The 17,794-nt window shown below is 46.1% G+C and overlaps 1 protein-coding gene across 1 annotated transcript; it reads left to right on the top strand.

Moving 5' to 3' along the window:
- Positions 1-1,475: 1,475 nt before the first annotated feature.
- LOC119164964 (uncharacterized) lies at positions 1,476-6,765 on the top strand. Its single transcript, XM_037417165.2, has 2 exons — positions 1,476-2,785; positions 6,051-6,765. Exons 1-2 carry the CDS (start codon positions 1,476-1,478, stop codon positions 6,763-6,765), a joined length of 2,025 nt encoding a protein of 674 aa, XP_037273062.2.
- Positions 6,766-17,794: the final 11,029 nt, after the last annotated feature.

Raw genomic sequence — 17,794 nt, 5'->3', positions numbered from 1 at the left:
CATTCAATAATGACAAAAGATGACATAGTGAATGCTTGCCTACTACGCTGCAGTTTATGTCCTAGTGGTTAGAAATACAATATTACAACTTATTACAATTACTACCTAGTGGACTTGAGAATAACATAATAGTGTAATTATGGGAAGTATTCACCTTCTACTTGACAGTCCCCTCCAATGGGTGTGTGCCATGTGCCGAGGACAAAAAGAAGGTGGTGGGTTATTTTTTACTTGAAAGGTCTAAAAATATCTATAACCATGGTCCTTTAATACTTTTTTCAGGCCATGAAACTCCCGCGTCACTCAATGGGAGAGCTTCATACGCCGCCTGCAATTTCCGCGCCGCGGCGCTGGCGTAGATAGAGGGCGTAGATCCTGGTTGATTTCTATATGTGCGCGTAAGAGGAACTGGGTGGCTAATTATAACGCGGACTTAGAAGTCGTGGTCAGTGGCAGAGTACATGGGAACGGATAAAAAAGCCACGTATATCAAAACCGGGCTGCGTTATCAAATCTGCATGCGTAAATTCAAAAGCTTTCGTTTCGAAATAGCACATATATATCTAGCGGCTCACAACAGTTTCATCTATTTTTTTAATATTTAAAATCAAAGACGCAGATTATGGCACCAAACAAAAAAAGAAAACACAACTTGAGCATCTCTTTTCGTCTTGTCGTGTCTCATACCCAGCTTTTAATATTTCGGCTTTATCCCTAACGATGAAGAGGTACTTCAAGTCCATTAATGCCAAGTGACCTGGATATAAAGATTTGTTTGCCGGCACGAGAACTTGTATTGGCTGCTTCGTGATGCCTTATAGAATAAAGTGACAGTTATTCTGAAAATGAACGTTGCGTGCAGCCAGACCACGGCTACTCCGCAATCTCTTGCGCAAACATGTTAACCTTTCAGTCATCTAGAACCAGTCACAGTGTTCGGTTTAAGCCCGAAAGCGACTATGGAGGAATCGAGAAATTTAGGAACGCTACGAATGCGCGTCACTTGGCACACGGACTCAGTGAAAACGTTGCCAGCAATCAAGGACTTGGGCAATCTGACAAAGCGCATGATAGGCCACTTTGACACTACTAATAGCTGCTATGAATTGTTAGCGAGAACACGGAGAACAAAAATGTTTGAAGTGTATTCGATAGGAAGCACTTCCGCGAACGCGCTACAGCCCTGCCAAGCGCGGCCGATTGATGCCCTCCTGCTTACGGTGGCGCCTCTGGCGGCCACTTTTGTCCCCTTATGAAACTTTCGCGGGAGTTTCATGACCAGATATAAAAGTATTAAATGGCCATAACCAATTATTGACCAATCCCCCTGAGTGGGTATGAGCCCTAGTTGAGACATCATCATCATCATCATTACGTCACGTCGCTCGTCTTTGTCGCGTGCACTTTCACGCTTATGGGGTTTTACCTTCCTTCCCAATGTCTTGAAACGGCTAGGAAGACGAACAAGAAGAAGAATGATCCCGGTGGCAAAGCTGCAGCGTAGTACAGTCGTTAAACTGCTGCTGGTTGCTGCCGTCGTATTTCTTTCAGCGAAATATAGTCGCTTGACGCCATTTGATTACAGCACTGGTCTCTTCTACGACACGCACATTTTGATCGACACACCGGGATGCAAAGTGCAACTACGAGAGCGGCATTCCTCCGACCAGTCAGCGTCGACACACAGACAGGTATGCGTGGGTCGCGAGCCTCCCGTGAACTTCGATTTCGACCGTCCATCCTTGAACCACGCCAGGCTCGACAACACGTACGGAATCCATTCGTATCTAGACGTGTCCTGCTACTACGCCGGACTGGACACTGCGGCGGACACGTTTGCGTCAGACAGGCGGCCCCAACCGTTCGAAAAAGCGTGGCGCAATATGACGACCGGAGTACGGCTTGATGCCGAATACTTTAGGCTTCGTTGCCTTCACAAGGCGAACCCGATCTACGACGGCCTGCACCTCGTAGCGAGGAGGAGTGAGCATCCAGCAGACGCGAAGACAACCTCCAAGCCTAAGGAGAAGCACAACGTGCTCGTGGTCTCCATGGGCGCCTCGTCGCGCAGTGAATTCGAACGAAACTTCAGGTACACGGCGGGCTTCCTTAGGCACTCCCTGCACTCGCACGAGCTGCGTGGGTATAGTGCCGTAGGTTCCGGCTCATTCCCAAGCGCCGTGGCCCTACTGGGCGGAATGACCGTGGGAGAGGCTTGGTCCCGTTCTGCAGGAAGTTATTACGACGTCCTGCCCTTTCTCTGGAATGACTACAAGAAGACGGGTCACTGGACGCTCTACATTGAGGAGACTCCCGCCGAAGGAGCGTTTGTCGACCCCGTCGATCGCGGTTTCCTCCGCAAGCCCACCGACCACTACCCTTTGGCCATGGCTTCCAGAATGAGCGCACCCGATGAAACGGCCAGTTCTAGCGAAACCGATCCGGGAATCTTCGACAAACAGCCTTCAATGTGCTCGGGATACCGGCTGCGCAGTACGGCACTGCTCGATTACGCCTCGGAGTTGGCGGAGTTGGCCAAAGCGGGCGCTGCGCGGCCATTCTTCGCGTTCATCAATCTGAAAGACTCGTCGCGAAATGACACCAAGGCTCACGTCTTGGACAAGCCACTGCAGACATTCCTCGCGAACCTCGAGAGGCGGAACGCGACCTCCGAGACTACGCTCGTGCTGCTCAGCGATGTCGGCCAAAGTCACTGGGACACGGGGATCACCGGACACGGCATGCCGTTCTGCTTCGTCAAACTCGCTCCATTTTTGGTCAAAAGGTTCGTCGATTTGTTTTTTTTTTGTCGAATGTTACTTCGAGCGCTAAACTGCATGCCATTCCGTGCCAGAGACACTTTTCGCATTACAAGCCTCAGCTTTGCCGCAAAGGCGAAGCAATAAATGCAATAAACACTGTCACTCGAAGAGAGGCAAGCAGATCAAAACGTGACCCACGTTGCTCTTGCACAAACAACGCACGAAACACACTCACAACTACAGACGAATGCGAAAGAGTGTCTCAGTTCTTACTTCGCTGTGCCCCGCCACGGTGGTCTAGTGGTTAAGGTACTCGGCTGCTGACTCGCAGGTCACGGGATCAAATCCCGGCTGTGGCGGCTGCATTCCCGATGGAGGCGGAAATGTTGTAGGCCCATGTACTCAGATTTGGTGCACGTTAAAGAACCCCAGGTGGTCGAAATTTCCGGAGCCCTTCACTACGGCGTCTCATAATCATATAGTGGTTTCGGTACGTTAAACCCAACAAATCAATCAATCTTACTTCACTGTGCCTGAAAAGCGTGACCTTTTCGCAAACGAGACTGTTCAGTTAGTGCAGTGACCTTTGTGCGCACGGTAACTACAACAGAATCGTTTCGGTGAAAGCTCAAGACGTACGATTCTCTCCACCGCAAGATGAGCGGGTGAACATGTCGTCCTTGCAATTTCGAAAAACTTTGTATGCCGCACCAAACACGAAATTTGACCGTTGGCGTCGGCGTCCCATGGAGCGGGAGTGAGATATGCAAAAAAAAGATAATCAATATATAACGTCATGTGATGACGTAACCGATTGTTAAACTTTGTAACGTTATTGCTACGTGACGTCACATCATATGACATCGAAGATTTGTGAAATGTCGTGCGATCACAGAGTAAATGCAAAACCAGGTGACATTCCTCCGATCTTGGAAGCTGTGCGAGAACAGTCGTATCCGCTCTAAGCCGAGCGGTACAACACGGTTGAAAGACCGACGCCACTCCGACGTCATTGCCTATAAAAGAATCCCGGCTGCGGCGGCTGCATTTCCGATGGAGGCGAAAATGTTGTAGGCCCGTGTGCTCAGATTTGGGTGCACGTTAAAGAACCCCAGGTGGTCAAAATTTCCGGAGCCCTCCACTACGGCGTCTCTCATAATCATATAGTGGTTTTGGGACGTTAAACCCCACATATCAATCAATCATTGCCTATAAAAGAACCCCGTGTTCAACAGCCGCTTTTTATCACTTTAGACCTGTGACGTCACAGGGCAGTACACTAGTGTTTGGCCTTAACAGAGATAACGACAACAATACAATAACCACATTAGCTGCAAAAAGGTTTTCACAGAACCAGGGGCAAGATCAATACATGGATTGTGAAGAAAAATATTGATTGATTGATTGATTGATTGATTGATTGATTGATTGATTGATTGATTGATTGATTGATTGATTGATTGATTGATTGATATGTGGGGTTTAACGTCCGAAAACCACAATATGCTTATGAGAGACGCCGTAGGGGACGGCTCCGGAAATTTCGACCACCTGGGATTCTTTAGCGCGCACCCAAATCCGAGCACACAGACCTACAGCATTTTCGCCTCCATCGAAAATGCAGCCGCCGTATCCGCGATTCCATCCCACGACCTTCATATCAGCAGACGAGTGCCTTAGCTATTAGATCACCGTGGCGAGGCTACTCTTACCTCGGGCACGTTCAAGATTAGAGTACGTTCATCGGTTTATGAAGTTAAACGCAGCTCCCAACGTAGCTCGGGCTTTGGGAGACACCGTAAAGGATGTCTCGTATAATTTCGCCCTGCTGTTTTAAGTGTGAATACACTTTATAAGCGACCCCAAACCATCCACCGCCGTCGGCGGCGTCCGCAGTCTTCTCTCTATCTTTAAAAGAAAGAGGACTTGGCGGGCCGCAGCGCGACGCTCTACCGAATAAGCCACGGACGCGACGCTGATAGTCCCCCTCCCCCTTCGCTCGCTCCTCCGCTCTTCTCGCTCGCTGCTGCTGCGCGCACCCCTCTCTCTCGCGCGCCCGCCTTCTCTCTCAGTCTCCCGTCGAGAGCGGGTCGTGCGATGGATGTCCCGGAGGCAACGCTACCATCTGGATATAAGGCGCGTTACTGACACCGATATCAGCGTCGCCAACGGATTTTAACTTTACTCCCCCTCATAGCATCACCCCATGCATTCGCACTTAACCATGTTCACCCTCGGGGAAATGCTTGGGAGTTTTTTTTGTTTTTTTGCGTAAACTGAAATTGCACATAACATGGGCTTACAGCATATCATCTACGTTGAATTGCGACCACCATGCTTTTTGTGGGACTCGCGCCTTTCGGATAAGAAGACGCGCTGTAACATCTGAGTCACAGCGGCGGCTACCATCCGGTTTTCAAATCCGATAATATGCACCAAAATAATGTCTGTTGGTTAAGTATGTGCATCTCTGAAGATTACATGCATAAACGTAATATGCAAATTAATTTGTAAAAAAGCAAAAAAATACTGAGATGCACAAAGGATATTGACAATGTGATGCAGATAAGACAAATATACGAGAAAACACTTTCGTGAACGTTGGAGAAATCACAAATATTTTAATGTTTTTGCTCATAAAGGCGCGTCGTTTTCATGATGAGTGCTTTCCGCCTTGTGAAAAACTTACTTTTTTAGTACTCCCACAAGTATATGGCTGAACGTCCTAATATGCGGGGCTTCTGGCTTCAAACTGGTGTTATATGCTACATAGGTCCTGCAATTAAAGGGTGAAAATAGTAGCATTTCTAAATCCCAGTCGGTGGAAGAAATCAATCCGGAGAAAGATATTAGAGAACCCCCCTTTTGCCTAGATGGGGTCTACTTTCATCACGAGCGTGGTCAGCAATTCTCCGAAAAACCATACATTACGTATGTGTATGCGCGGGTTTGTGTGGGTGCGTTTATATACACGCAAGCAAAAATTGAAAACTTTTGGGGGAGTTCAAACCGCCCTCTCCCCCTTGAGTACGTTCATGATGGTCATTGGTAATTCGTATGAACGGCCCTCCAGGCTAATACATGACGTGTAGCTTTTCTTATTGACGACGGCATGAAGCAACGATTGTTGAGCTTTGGTATCGACTAAACCTTCTGCAATGTAGTTAGTTGCGTTTCAACTGCGTTTACACTAAATCGAATGCTATCTTGCATCTCTATCGTCTCCAATAGAATTCCTCCTAATCAGGCAGCCGCGACAGATTGCTGAACTGACCAAACACTTCGCAGGTATCCTTGGGCGGCCTCGAGTTTGTCCACAAACGAGCATCGCCTCACCACGCCTTATGACGTTCACGCCACGCTCAGGGCCTTAGCCACGCAGCCTGGCGAATTGAGTCTGGAGTCCACTCGCCGAGGTCGCAGCCTCCTGGCCCCAATTCCGGCAGACAGGACGTGCATCGACGCGTCTGTACCGAAGGAGTACTGTGCCTGCGCTGACACACCAAACCAGGACTCGGCGCCCCAGGACGCTGTCGTCAGCCCCGGAACGCTGTCGCTCGCCCGACGAGCTTTGGAATTCGTCAACAACGCCACCAGCTCCCTGCCGGGCCTCAAGGATCAGTGCGCCACTTTCGCACTAAGGAGAGTCGAGCATGTTGACGAGCACCAGAGTTCGGTGATCTCCTCCAGTACCTCGGCACGTACCAAAGTGTTGATAATTGTGTCGACTGTTCCCCCAGCCATTTTCTCTGTACGAGCTCGCAAGAAGACCGCCATCACCGATGATAAGGCCGAAGCTGGCAGAAGAGGCGGCACTAATCAAGGACATGACGAATCTGAGATTACGGATGTCGATAGAATTGACCGGTACGCGGACGGCGACTCCAAATGCGTTTCGCTTGTCAATTCCAAACTACGCCGGTACTGCTACTGCAAGGATACTGCACGTCGAGAGACATCGTGGAGTAAGGTAGAGATGATACGAATATCGAAACTAACTTGAAACGCTGTTCGTTGTTATTTAACCTTATACAAGAGCTAGCTCTTCGTTAGAGCTTCGTGTGCTTAATCTTGCAGTTGCTCTTTCACTTTACGCACCGTACTTCTGTAATGCAAACACGTGACGATGACTTCATTTGCTTCGAGTGTTGTGATGAAACGTTCAGAACGAAGCTGCAACATAATGAAGAGCTGCGATGCGGCTCATTACTACTAGCAGGTGCATATAATAGCTTTCCTGAATACGTTGCTAGTGTCTGTGACACAATATGAACACAAGATTTACGTTCGACCGAGGTCTGCCTCCAAGCGCCACAAAATCCGAAGTATTTAACCGCGCAAGAGTGATACTGGAGGAGCAAGGGTGTTGTATTGAATGTGTGCGATGGCATTGTTTGATAATATTATGTTTACAGTGGCAAAACACTTGTTCGCGCCGTGCGCACGGCGTTTCCTGAAGGTCATTGAAAAATATTTAGCAACCGTAATTTACTAAGTCATCTGTGTCATTTCATGTTGCGCGAACAGCTGTTCCCGCGAGTCCAATAACTACGGCACAGAAGTCCCATCTGATTTGATAAGAAGAGATAATCCGCGAAATTTCTCGGAACTCATTCTGTGTAGAATATTGAGTGCGGAGTCAAAAAAAAAATTACAGGGCGAGGCCCAACATAAGGTGAAGTGATCAGTGTTGCTAAAAGTCGGAGAGCAAACATTGCTATATATTGAAGCATAAAAGCAGCTATAGAAGTAGCTAAAAAATCTGCCAAGGAGCTAAAAAGCAGCTAAATCATTTTTCCGAAAACTTTAAGGCACATTCTAAGAGCGCGACTAGCCCCGCCGCGGTGGTCTAGTGGCTAAGGTACTCGGCTGCTGACCCGCAGGTCGCGGGTTCGTATCCTGGCTGCGGCGGCTGCATTTCCGATGGAGGCGGAAATGTTGTAGGCCCGTGTGCTCAGATTTGGGTGCACGTTAAAGAACCCCAGGTGGTCTAAATTTCCGGAGCCCTCCACTACGGCGTCTCTCATAATCATATGGTGGTTTTGGGAAGTTAAACCCCACATATCAATCAATCAAGAGCGCGACTAATTTACTGGCAGCTGTGCTATCTTATAGTTTAAACAAAGCAATCAATGTGACATTTTCTTGCACGCAACTACGTTGAATATGTATGGACGAAAAAAAAAAGCGTTCCAGATTTGATCCCAATGATTAAGGGCAGGTGCGGTTTTTAGAATAGCGTCCTGGCTTCCTCACTCATCAATGAGGAGCTGCGTATGCACAGAGTTCTATAAACATTAAGGGCATGCGACTATTAGAAAATTTCGAATAAGGGATCGAAGATGGCATAATTGAACAACCAGATATATTTTCAAATCATTTCCGAAACACCAGCTCTGAGAAGAAAACCCCACAATACAACCAATTAGAAGGGCAAATAATCATTCTTCTTGCTTTAATTAGTGAACTACCTACGTGCCTGTAGGTCAAGGTGCATGCAAGATTCATGCAGGTGAAGCAACTCCAAGGTGCATCTTTTATGGGATTATTGAAACTCTGCTCATCACCGCATGCAGAATTTTTTTTTTTGCTTTATATTCCTGTGTCACAGAATGTGTCTTCAATCACCTAACTACCATTTTTACGAGATTCATATTGCTCATTCGTGTTATAATATTTACCCTGCCGCATATGGCTCGTGAAAATAAGAAAAATGGATTATACGGTATGTGCAGCACATGACAAAAATATCAGAATACGCCCTTGCTTAAGGGTATGTACAAATTCAGGAAGGACTCGCCCCCGAAATTCGTGAAAGGGCACTATAAATGTGAAGCTGTGGTGATAAACGGCAATGAGTCTGGTGGTACATACAATTTTTCGATGTTATCTGCCACTTGCAGAACATCATTCTTCGCCTATGAATACGAAGCTGTCGTGCCGATCTGTGAACTCAGTCTGTTGGCAAGCGCATGTCATCTTGTCTTTTTTGTGTGGGTGCCACGACAAGATGATGATGATGATTATGGTGGTAGTGATGATGCTGACGACGACGCTAGGATCATCGGCACCTACCCACTCAGGGGTATCGGCCATGAGTCGGGCCGATCATACATACTGAATTTACTATTAATATTTAGTAAGAGCTAAAATAATTTCGAGATGATTTTTGAACGTAACGTTAATCATGTTTGTAATATTAAGTCGCACTATTTTGTTTAATCTCCCAGAGACTGAAGATCTTTTGGCTAGGAAGGCTGAATAAAGAATTGTTAGTAGTTGATACACCTACCAAATCTATTCGAGTCGCATATGAACTTTTCGACAGCTTCGAAAATATTCCTGTCCGAGTGCCCCAGCGCAAAGACCCCAAATGATAGCAGAACGGCCAACGTAACCGGTAGACCACATTGCTGCAATATGATTCCGATACGTTTTCTGTGTAATGAAAACGGCACTTTGATTCGAAATAAAGTGGACGAACAATCATTCTTTCCATCGGTACAATTCTGTAGGTGGAACGGGTGATATTTTTTTTCATCCCCTATGCAAGTTCTTTCAATAAATTTTCAGTACGAGTGTTTCTAAAAATTTTCAAAGCACTTGAGCAAGAGTTAGCTAAAATAGCTATATTAGGAGCTAAACTTCCAATAAAAAGCTGAACTAGCTACTCGTAGCTAAATCACATTTTTGGGTTGCTACCCGAGTCCAAAACTATCTAGATCTAGCTACGAAATAGCTGAATTTGCAACACTGGAGCCGAAGGAGTTTGAGGAGGAAAAAGAAGAAGGCAGAAATAGAAAGCGTTGCATATAGCCTTGTATGGCTTAGTTTAGCAAGGCAGTAGGAAAGAAAAGTGACCGTAAGGGAGCGACAACAGGCTTAAGAGTTCAGCGAACTATACAGAAATAGAGGAAGAAACCGAAATAAAAGAAAGAAAGAGAGAACATGCAGATTTAGCAAAACTTTTAACTTGGGCTAGTTGCTTTGGCACCGTAATGTACTCCCACTGAGCGATATGCACGAACGACTAACAAAAGACCCTCGCCGTCTCTTCTTGTTTCGTTAGTTGTTCGTGCATTTCACTCAGGGGAACTACACTGCCATATGTAGATGCAGACAAATAAGAACTAAGTGTGAAAGAGAGAAAAAACAAGAACAAAAAGACGAACAACAACAGAACTTAATCTGCGCTGGTCAGCTGAAGGGGCTCCATTGAATGCCAGCTCCACTGTTTATTCAGGCCGCGCAGGCATGAAATTGGCTTCATTTTTTTTATTCGACCGTTCTTCGCCAATTTTCATCCAATAATGGCTACCGATTAAGTGTTTTCATATCACTCGATACTGAATGCATTTATCATTCTGCTAGCAATAACCTCTGGAAAGCAGCCTACGCAGACGTTAAATTTATATTTCAAAACGTGCGTTCAGATAATTCGGTAAAAGAAGACACCAAGTTCTCCGTAAATATTGGTATCGCATGTTCTTTCTACATCTTCCTACTTCCATTTTTTTAGTGCGTCTATATACATTTCTCGCCCGATGCTCCTAGTCCCCTCTCCTTGCAAATATACCGTATTTAGGCTAGATCTTCTAGAACAAAAATCGCACATATTGTTATCGTTACAACCAACTTATTTTAACAAAAAAAAATTCTTTCACCCGAGAGGTGAGTGTTTACTTTAGAGCTACCTAATTAATTTCCGACATCGAATCTTAAATTGCCAATCTTAGCTTGAGCAAGGTTCGACGTCTTGCTGCGATTTCTTAAAAAAAATTAAATAGAAGAGGTCATCGCTATTTCAATTACTGCGAAAATAATGGAATGTAGACTGGCCGATGGCGCCACTTATTTACCATAAAAAATTGGCGGGTGGAGATCGACAATGGAAGACTTCACAGGAATTGAATGGAAAGCGCCATGTTCCCGTTTCCTATTTTAGACAAACCTTATTTTGTAACGTGGTCTCTTCCGGGGCACTTTCCATGAAACCAAATCGGAAGAACAGGCACTGTTTGTTCGCATATCTTCACTGTCTTCCTCTTTTTCTTTCTTATCTCTCTCTCACTTTCCTTCTTTAAGCTTTACGTTTGCCACTGCTCCGTTCTTGCACATCACATGGCGAGATAAAACATTTTTGAGCGCAGTGCGTCGTTGAAGCTATCGTTTCAACAAGCGGTCTTCTCATCTTAAAAGCAAAACCTGACGTTAGTGCCATGATTTTCGCGTTCATATAAACTTTAGTGGGCTATCGGCCGTTTAAGGGAACAAGCGCGTATTTCTGACGAGTGGTTCATAAATAGGCAAAAGTCATGCGTACTCGCTTCGTCTTATACACTGATTTAGCTTAACGTTTCCCCTCAAACAATTGCTGTTTTTATACGATTACTATCACCCTGACGGTTTATAAGAGACTGTAATCTCCGCAGTAATAAAAACGATATCGCCGAACTAGATTTAATATTGTCACCTTGTCCGAACAGGAACGTTCATTGAATTTCCTATAAACATCCTGCACGTTCTGTCGTGTTTCTTCATCATTCGCGCTACTTTACGCGTTCAGTCCTAAAGGGAGCAAATAAACCTCGACTTTCAATCTAAATATTGCTTTGGCTATGCATTCAACTACGAACAACGTCTGGTAAATGGCATAAACACAATGCAAACGAGAAGTTTTTTGAATTTGGACTCCCATCTCTCTCTCTCTCTCTCTCTCTCTCTATCTCTCTATCTATCTATCATATCTATTTCCCACTCTCTATCTCTCTTCCTCTCTCTTTACCTCTCTCTTTCTCTTTACCTTTTTCTCTCTCTCCCGTGTTTTGTAGCTTGACCTTCAGCCCCCCCCCCCCCCAAGCTTTCCAAGAATACTGCCCCACTTCAACAGCAGCCGCCTTCGTTACAATTACGAACACTGTTTGTTACTTAATTTTTCTTTTTGCATTGAACGGGTTACAGTGGCAAACTTCCAAACGACGGTAGTAAAGCTCCACTTCATCTACATATTGAAGTTTTCTGGAATAAAGTCTGGCTGCCGTCCACCGCTACTTATCGGCCATACCCTGAGGCTAACTTCCCTCTCGTTGCCTCTTCATTCCAGGAGCATCGTATTGACATGCACTCCGGGCCGAGCTCATCGAGCGGTCTGTCTCGCAATCGCGAGTCTGCTTCCGGCTATCGAAGAGTTCCGACCTGCTAGCGCGTTAACCCATCGGACTTTCACAACGTGTCTGTCGCGCCAAACATCATGGAGGCGCGACGTCTGTCCGAGCAGTGAACAGAAATGGTCACGCAATGTCACGGTGGTAATCTCTGCGTGATGAGGGTTAGGTGAAAACCATAGGGAACGTGTTCTCGCAGAAGCAGTCGTGTGACTATAACTGTTGGGGTTTAACGTCCCAAAAACTACGATACGATTATGAGAGACGTGACGGGGGGCTGCAGAAATATCGACCGCCTGGGGGTTCTTGAGCGAGCATCTATAAGATCTAAGCACGCTTCCATCAAAATTCAGCCGCCGCGGCTCGGATTCAATTCAGTGATCTTCGGGTCGTCCGCTTTGGTGAAACAGTGACTATATGATGGTCGGCGGCTGACCCAAAGGCCGTGGTCTCGATTCGGGCCCTGGCGGTCGCATTTTGATAAAAGCGAAACGCCAGAGCCCCATGCAATGTGTGACGTCAGTGCCCGTTAAAGAACACCGCAGATGGTCGAAATTTTCGAAGTCCTCCGCTACGGCGCGTCTCTCATAACCATATTGGGGGTTTTGGGAGGCGAAATTCCAGATGTTGCTACCATTATTTTCCTTTATCGAAAATGCGGGTGGTCAGTGCCATGACGTCACAGATATTGACAGCTTCTGCTAGGACCAACGTTGTTCTTAATCGGTGAAAATAAAGTACATGGCCTTCTGATGAGGCCACAGACCTAACATATCAAGTATCAGAAAATTTCGTTCGGCCAATGCCACAAAAACATTCCTAAACAATGCAACTTGAATATTCGTGATGTCACGCGCGAAAATTTTGGTGCCATAGTTAAAAGTAAGAATATGATTGATGATTCATTTATATGTAGGGTTTAACGTCCCAAAACCACCATATGATTATGAGAGACGCCATAGTGAAGGGCTCCGGAAATTTCGACCACCTAGCGTTCTTTAACGTGCACCCAAATCTGAGCACACGAGCCTACAGCATTTCCGCCTCCATCGCAAATACAGCCGCCGCAGCCGGCATTCGATCCCGCGACCTGCGGGTCAGCAGGCGAGTACCTTATCCACTAGACCACCGCGGCAGGACAATAGTAGTATTTTAACTTATTCCTCTGCTATTATTAAACATTTAATGTTTCAAAATAAAAGACATTATAGTTTTCAAAGTAAGACTTATCAATCTGCACCAATTTGTCGTTTCACTTTGGTGTGCCTTTAAGCGTTTGACGCGACTATTGCCCCCATGAAAAGGCATCTGTCCCGGCAGTCTCGGAAGTCGAGCCTCCGAACTTAACATCTCAACACCATGAAGTACTACTCAATCATTTTTTGTGATTATAGTCTGGTTGCAGTGCCGTAGCATTCCGCTGTAAAGATATGATTTGCGCCGCATGTAGCAAATAATGACACAGATCGAACGCACACATTGGCGATAGTTATAGCGCGAGAACAAAACGACGACACAGAGACAAGAAGGACACGAAAGTCTCTGTGTCGTCGTTTTGTTCTCGCGCTATAACTATCGTCATGCCATACCAACTAGCCCAAGCTGCCACACTTCTAAGGCACACATTGGATTACACGCAGAGCAAAGCTTTAAGAAAACGGGTAACTGAACGATATGCAACAAATGTCGATTAGTACAACTGTATTGATTATCATCCAGTGCAAAATAAAATGCCCCCTGATATTAAGTAGAATACAAAGCTGAGCCTCTTGGTTTGATTTCATGGTTCAAAGACAGTCTGACATTAACGAAACGCGGGCAGAATAAGTCATTATATTAGCGCTGTCTATCAACTGAAAATTGAAGGACCTTTTCACCAAGCCACACAGCAAATTCCAGCAATTCGCTGGAAGTTGTTGGGTGTCAAATAGAGAGCATTTTACCGCGAGAATTTTCCTAATTCGTTCATTACAAACAGGTATAAAAAATTGACGGCAGATCCACGAGGTGAATGATCATGCAATTGGGCGAAGCTCCTGGAAGTAATACCGCGAAAATTTCTTCCGTTAAGTCGCCCGACACCTGGCGTCTTTCGTTAAGCAGCTGGCGTCTTCTTTTTGTTTTGCTTTATAAACATCTGGCGTCTTTTCGTTTTGCTCTTAGAAAACATCTGGCGTATTTCGTTGGTTTATTTCATCAATCAACGGCGTTTTGAACAAAAAATTTTTATTGTTTAATCACGCACAGGAGAAATCTCACCAGGCACTACCTTGGAGGTAAACAACGGCAGCTACTGTGAATGAAAGACAGCAGAAGTCGGCTTTTAACACTTCTACTTCTACTAACGTTTCCTACTGGAACATGCCAATGGCTGCTAATGGGGAATGAGAGACAGGAGCATTCGGCTTTTAGTTAACGCGCACGCCGCGAACTTTTTATTGTTCAACAAAGCACAGGAGAAATCTCCCACCGGCACCACCTTGCAGGTCAAAATTTAACACTGGCTACACACTACGACTACGGCTACGACTACGAGGGACGAACGAGAACCGCTTTAAGAAGCTTAATTCGCCCCTAAAGAGTCGCCCCTTGAATCGACGCGCCGTCATGACGGGGAGTGGCGAGCTTCACACCCATGCATCTCGTTCTGGCCAGCCTTCCCAATGCATGCTTCTTTCCTTCGTTCTCCCTTACCACAAACAGGAGATGAAGTGACGCACACGCACCACGCATCACGCGTACTTCACGACACGTGGGTGAGACGTTGCATCCTCCTGTTCCTGCGCTTCACGCTGCGCTAAAGTTCTTTTTTTTTTCTAAAGAGCCCCCCCCCCCCCCCGTGTCCTCTCTTTCGTGCATGGCGCAGCTCTATTATCTACGTAACGCAACACGTCATAGAACGCGGAGAACGCGAGGATGACAGCGGACGACATTCAGTTTGAAATTCGTCATTTTCCGCAGCTCGCAGCGATGTATAACGCTCGGCGGACATGATCGTTAACGCACAGTGAAACTGCCCATTCCGAGCTAAATTTGGGCAGCCCTCGTGAAGGGCCCTTTAAAACACGCAGAGTGCGGGATCTAGACGGAAGGATTCGCAGTGGATCGGAAACTCATATTAGGTAAGAGTCGTTCTTGTATGCATCGTTCCAATTGATCCAAGCGAAAAAGTTTCGCATCAAAAAAAAACAAAGAAAAAGAAGAACTGCGTCGAACTTGGCACACCGGCGCAGTTCGTAAACAATCGCAGAGATTCCGCTTGTCTCGCTGCTGTGGACGCAAATCGCACATACCTCGCTACATGCGTCAAGGGCAAGCGGGCTGTTCCTATATATAGTGTTTTATTAAATGCGAAGTATTTCTTAGCGAACTTCGGCGACTTTTAGCGTATCTATCTATCTATCTATCTATCTATCTATCTATCTATCTATCTATCTATCTAGCCGCTTACGCTTGGGCGCTCTCGTGGTGACCCTTTCGATGTGACGTGAACCAAAATTAGCATAAGGGGGTAAGATGGTTTGACGAATATGACGCGCTGGTCAAGACATGTATAATGTCACAATCCCGTCGCGTACGTCCATCGTCAAACACTTCCCGCCAGACCATGGCCCATACCTATAGGTGCGTGTATGCGCCACTGGTATGCAGGTATGCGCCACAGGTAATTAACACTTTTAGCATACACCCAAGAACGACGAAAACACTCATGGGCAATTTTAACGCGCGAGCATCTTGAAATACTCGACATCGGAAGCGTCGACATGACGAATGCAAAGAATAAATTTCTGGGTTGCAGCTGGAATCGAACCCAAGCATTCTGCGTGGCAATGAAGTATTTTAGCACGGAGCAACGCCAGGGCTCGTAACTACTTTTAAAATAGACGCAAATCTTCGTGAAACATCAATAGTGGTTGCAGTGCTGCCTACTCAATTTTATAAACATTGCATATGTACTCCTTTGATACAGCCGTCACGTCAGGTTAATGGCAATTGTGGTTAGTAGCCATGCGCTGAAGTTGATTTATGTAGCAGTGCCCAGGGCCAACATGCATCGTTGCGCAAGTGTAAACAACCGATCATATAAACATCTGCAACTCTTCAACTTATGTCTGTGCATGCAACATTTAAGCGTATATTTAGCGTGATTTCGAGACGTGTCGCTCAATAAAAAAATTGCAACACGGTCATCTGCCCTCCGCATGCTTCGCATAACGTTGGCTCCCAACTACGTGGGATCTACCGACTTTTTTTTTTTCTTGGAGCTTACTTCGTCAAGTGCTATGACTTCGCTGTCAACTAACTAGACACTCTACTAACACAGGTGATAACTTGATAAAGTAAACCAGGCCATAGCAAGCTTCGGAAGCGTGGATATATCGCACAGCCCACTAGCGCCATTCACGGGAAGGCAAGAAATTCGTATAACGCGTGTTCGCATTTTTCGCTGCGGTTGTCGCCTCTGGCCCATTTGAAGGCCTTCGCCGAATCGACACGAGCCCGCTATTCAGGGCGCATTGGGATCGCACCTTCGGTGTTCGTAACGCGGAATCGGGTGGAAACCCTGCCACGAGATGACTTGTGCGTGCGTTTATAGTGAGTTCTGTACTACGAAAGCACGTATCGAGCCTTTGCGCGGCGTAAGAGCCTCCAGCGAGAAAAAATTCGTATGCGTGGGGACCTAGGTTGCTGCAGAAGATGACAGCGTTACCCGCCTTCCTATTCATCGTGCCGTCGCCACACCCCGACGCGCTATGCACTTCGTTTCGCTTCGCGTATACGGATGAATGTATCCCAGCCGTACACTGCGGAGCCTTGCAGCGCCCCTCAGCTCCATCACTGTCACTTGGTGCCGGAAAAATGCGTCCACTCGCCAGAGAAGCAAAGCCTCTACACCTGCTTTCTTTCCACCTTCCTTTATTTTATATCCTGGTCAGCGTGGGTGGTGCCCGCCACTATGAGTTGCTTTGTGAAAGCTTCTTCCGTCAATGAAAGCGACGGGCAGCCGTCGCCACTAAGCGCGACCGCGCGTCGGAATTGACAGCGAGGAAGCCCCGCGTACCGCACGGGTTCACGAGGAAAGATTCTTGAGAAACTCTTTATTCAGGCACTGGAAAATAGTCCTTGTTCGCCGTTATCGGACTATATACTTTTCTTCTCTCTTTCCAGCTTCAGCACTCCTTCCTTTGGACGCATTGCTCAAAAGAGTATTCTATTAGCTTCCAGACGAGCGACGGGGTATCGACTCGGGCGCCGTAGCATAGCTTACGTTATATATATATATATATATATATATATATATATATATTAGGGAAAGTAGTGTATACCTAAGGGCTTGGTATCGCGTAATTTACACAATATTAATGAGATCTAACAGACAATAATGCCAAGGAAAGTATAGGGGAAGATATTCGACCGAATTGTAATGTGAATATGAAGAAAGAAAGGTGGGTGAAAAGATAACTTGCCATGGGCAAGATCCTAACCTGCGACCTTCGAATGAGCATCGAACGCGTCATTCGATGAACCTAATTAAGCAGCGTCAAATCATGAAAGTGTCAAGTACAACAGACAAAATAGAACTGGCAGAGCTTTCGAAGTTGATTAATAGACGTAAGGTATGCGATGTAAGAAGGTATAACATGGAGAGAATTGAACACGCTCTGAAAAACGGAGGAAGCGTCAAAGCAGTGAAGAGGAAACTCGTGATAGGCAAAAGTCGAATGTATGCACTGAGGAACAAAGAAGGCAAAATAACTACCAATATGGATAGGATAGTTAAAGTAGCGGAGGAGTTTTACAGAGATCTGTACAGTAGCTGGGACAACCACGACCTTAATACTATAAGAACTAGCAGTAACCCAGATG

The sequence above is a fragment of the Rhipicephalus microplus genome, chromosome 1 (assembly GCF_043290135.1).
Source record: "Rhipicephalus microplus isolate Deutch F79 chromosome 1, USDA_Rmic, whole genome shotgun sequence".
NCBI lineage: Eukaryota > Metazoa > Arthropoda > Arachnida > Ixodida > Ixodidae > Rhipicephalus > Rhipicephalus microplus.
Note: the sequence above shows the minus strand (reverse complement) of the source record. Positions and strands in the feature narration are given on the sequence as shown.

What these genes read in the sequence shown, in the direction of transcription:
- LOC119164964 (XM_037417165.2), top strand. Translation starts at nt 1,476, where the DNA reads ATGATCCCGGTGGCAAAGCTGCAGCGTAGTACAGTCGTTAAACTGCTG. An exon ending in GCTCCATTTTTGGTCAAAAG is followed by an intron (nt 2,786 to 6,050) that starts GTTCGTCGATTT and finishes AACACTTCGCAG; the next exon opens with GTATCCTTGGGCGGCCTCGA.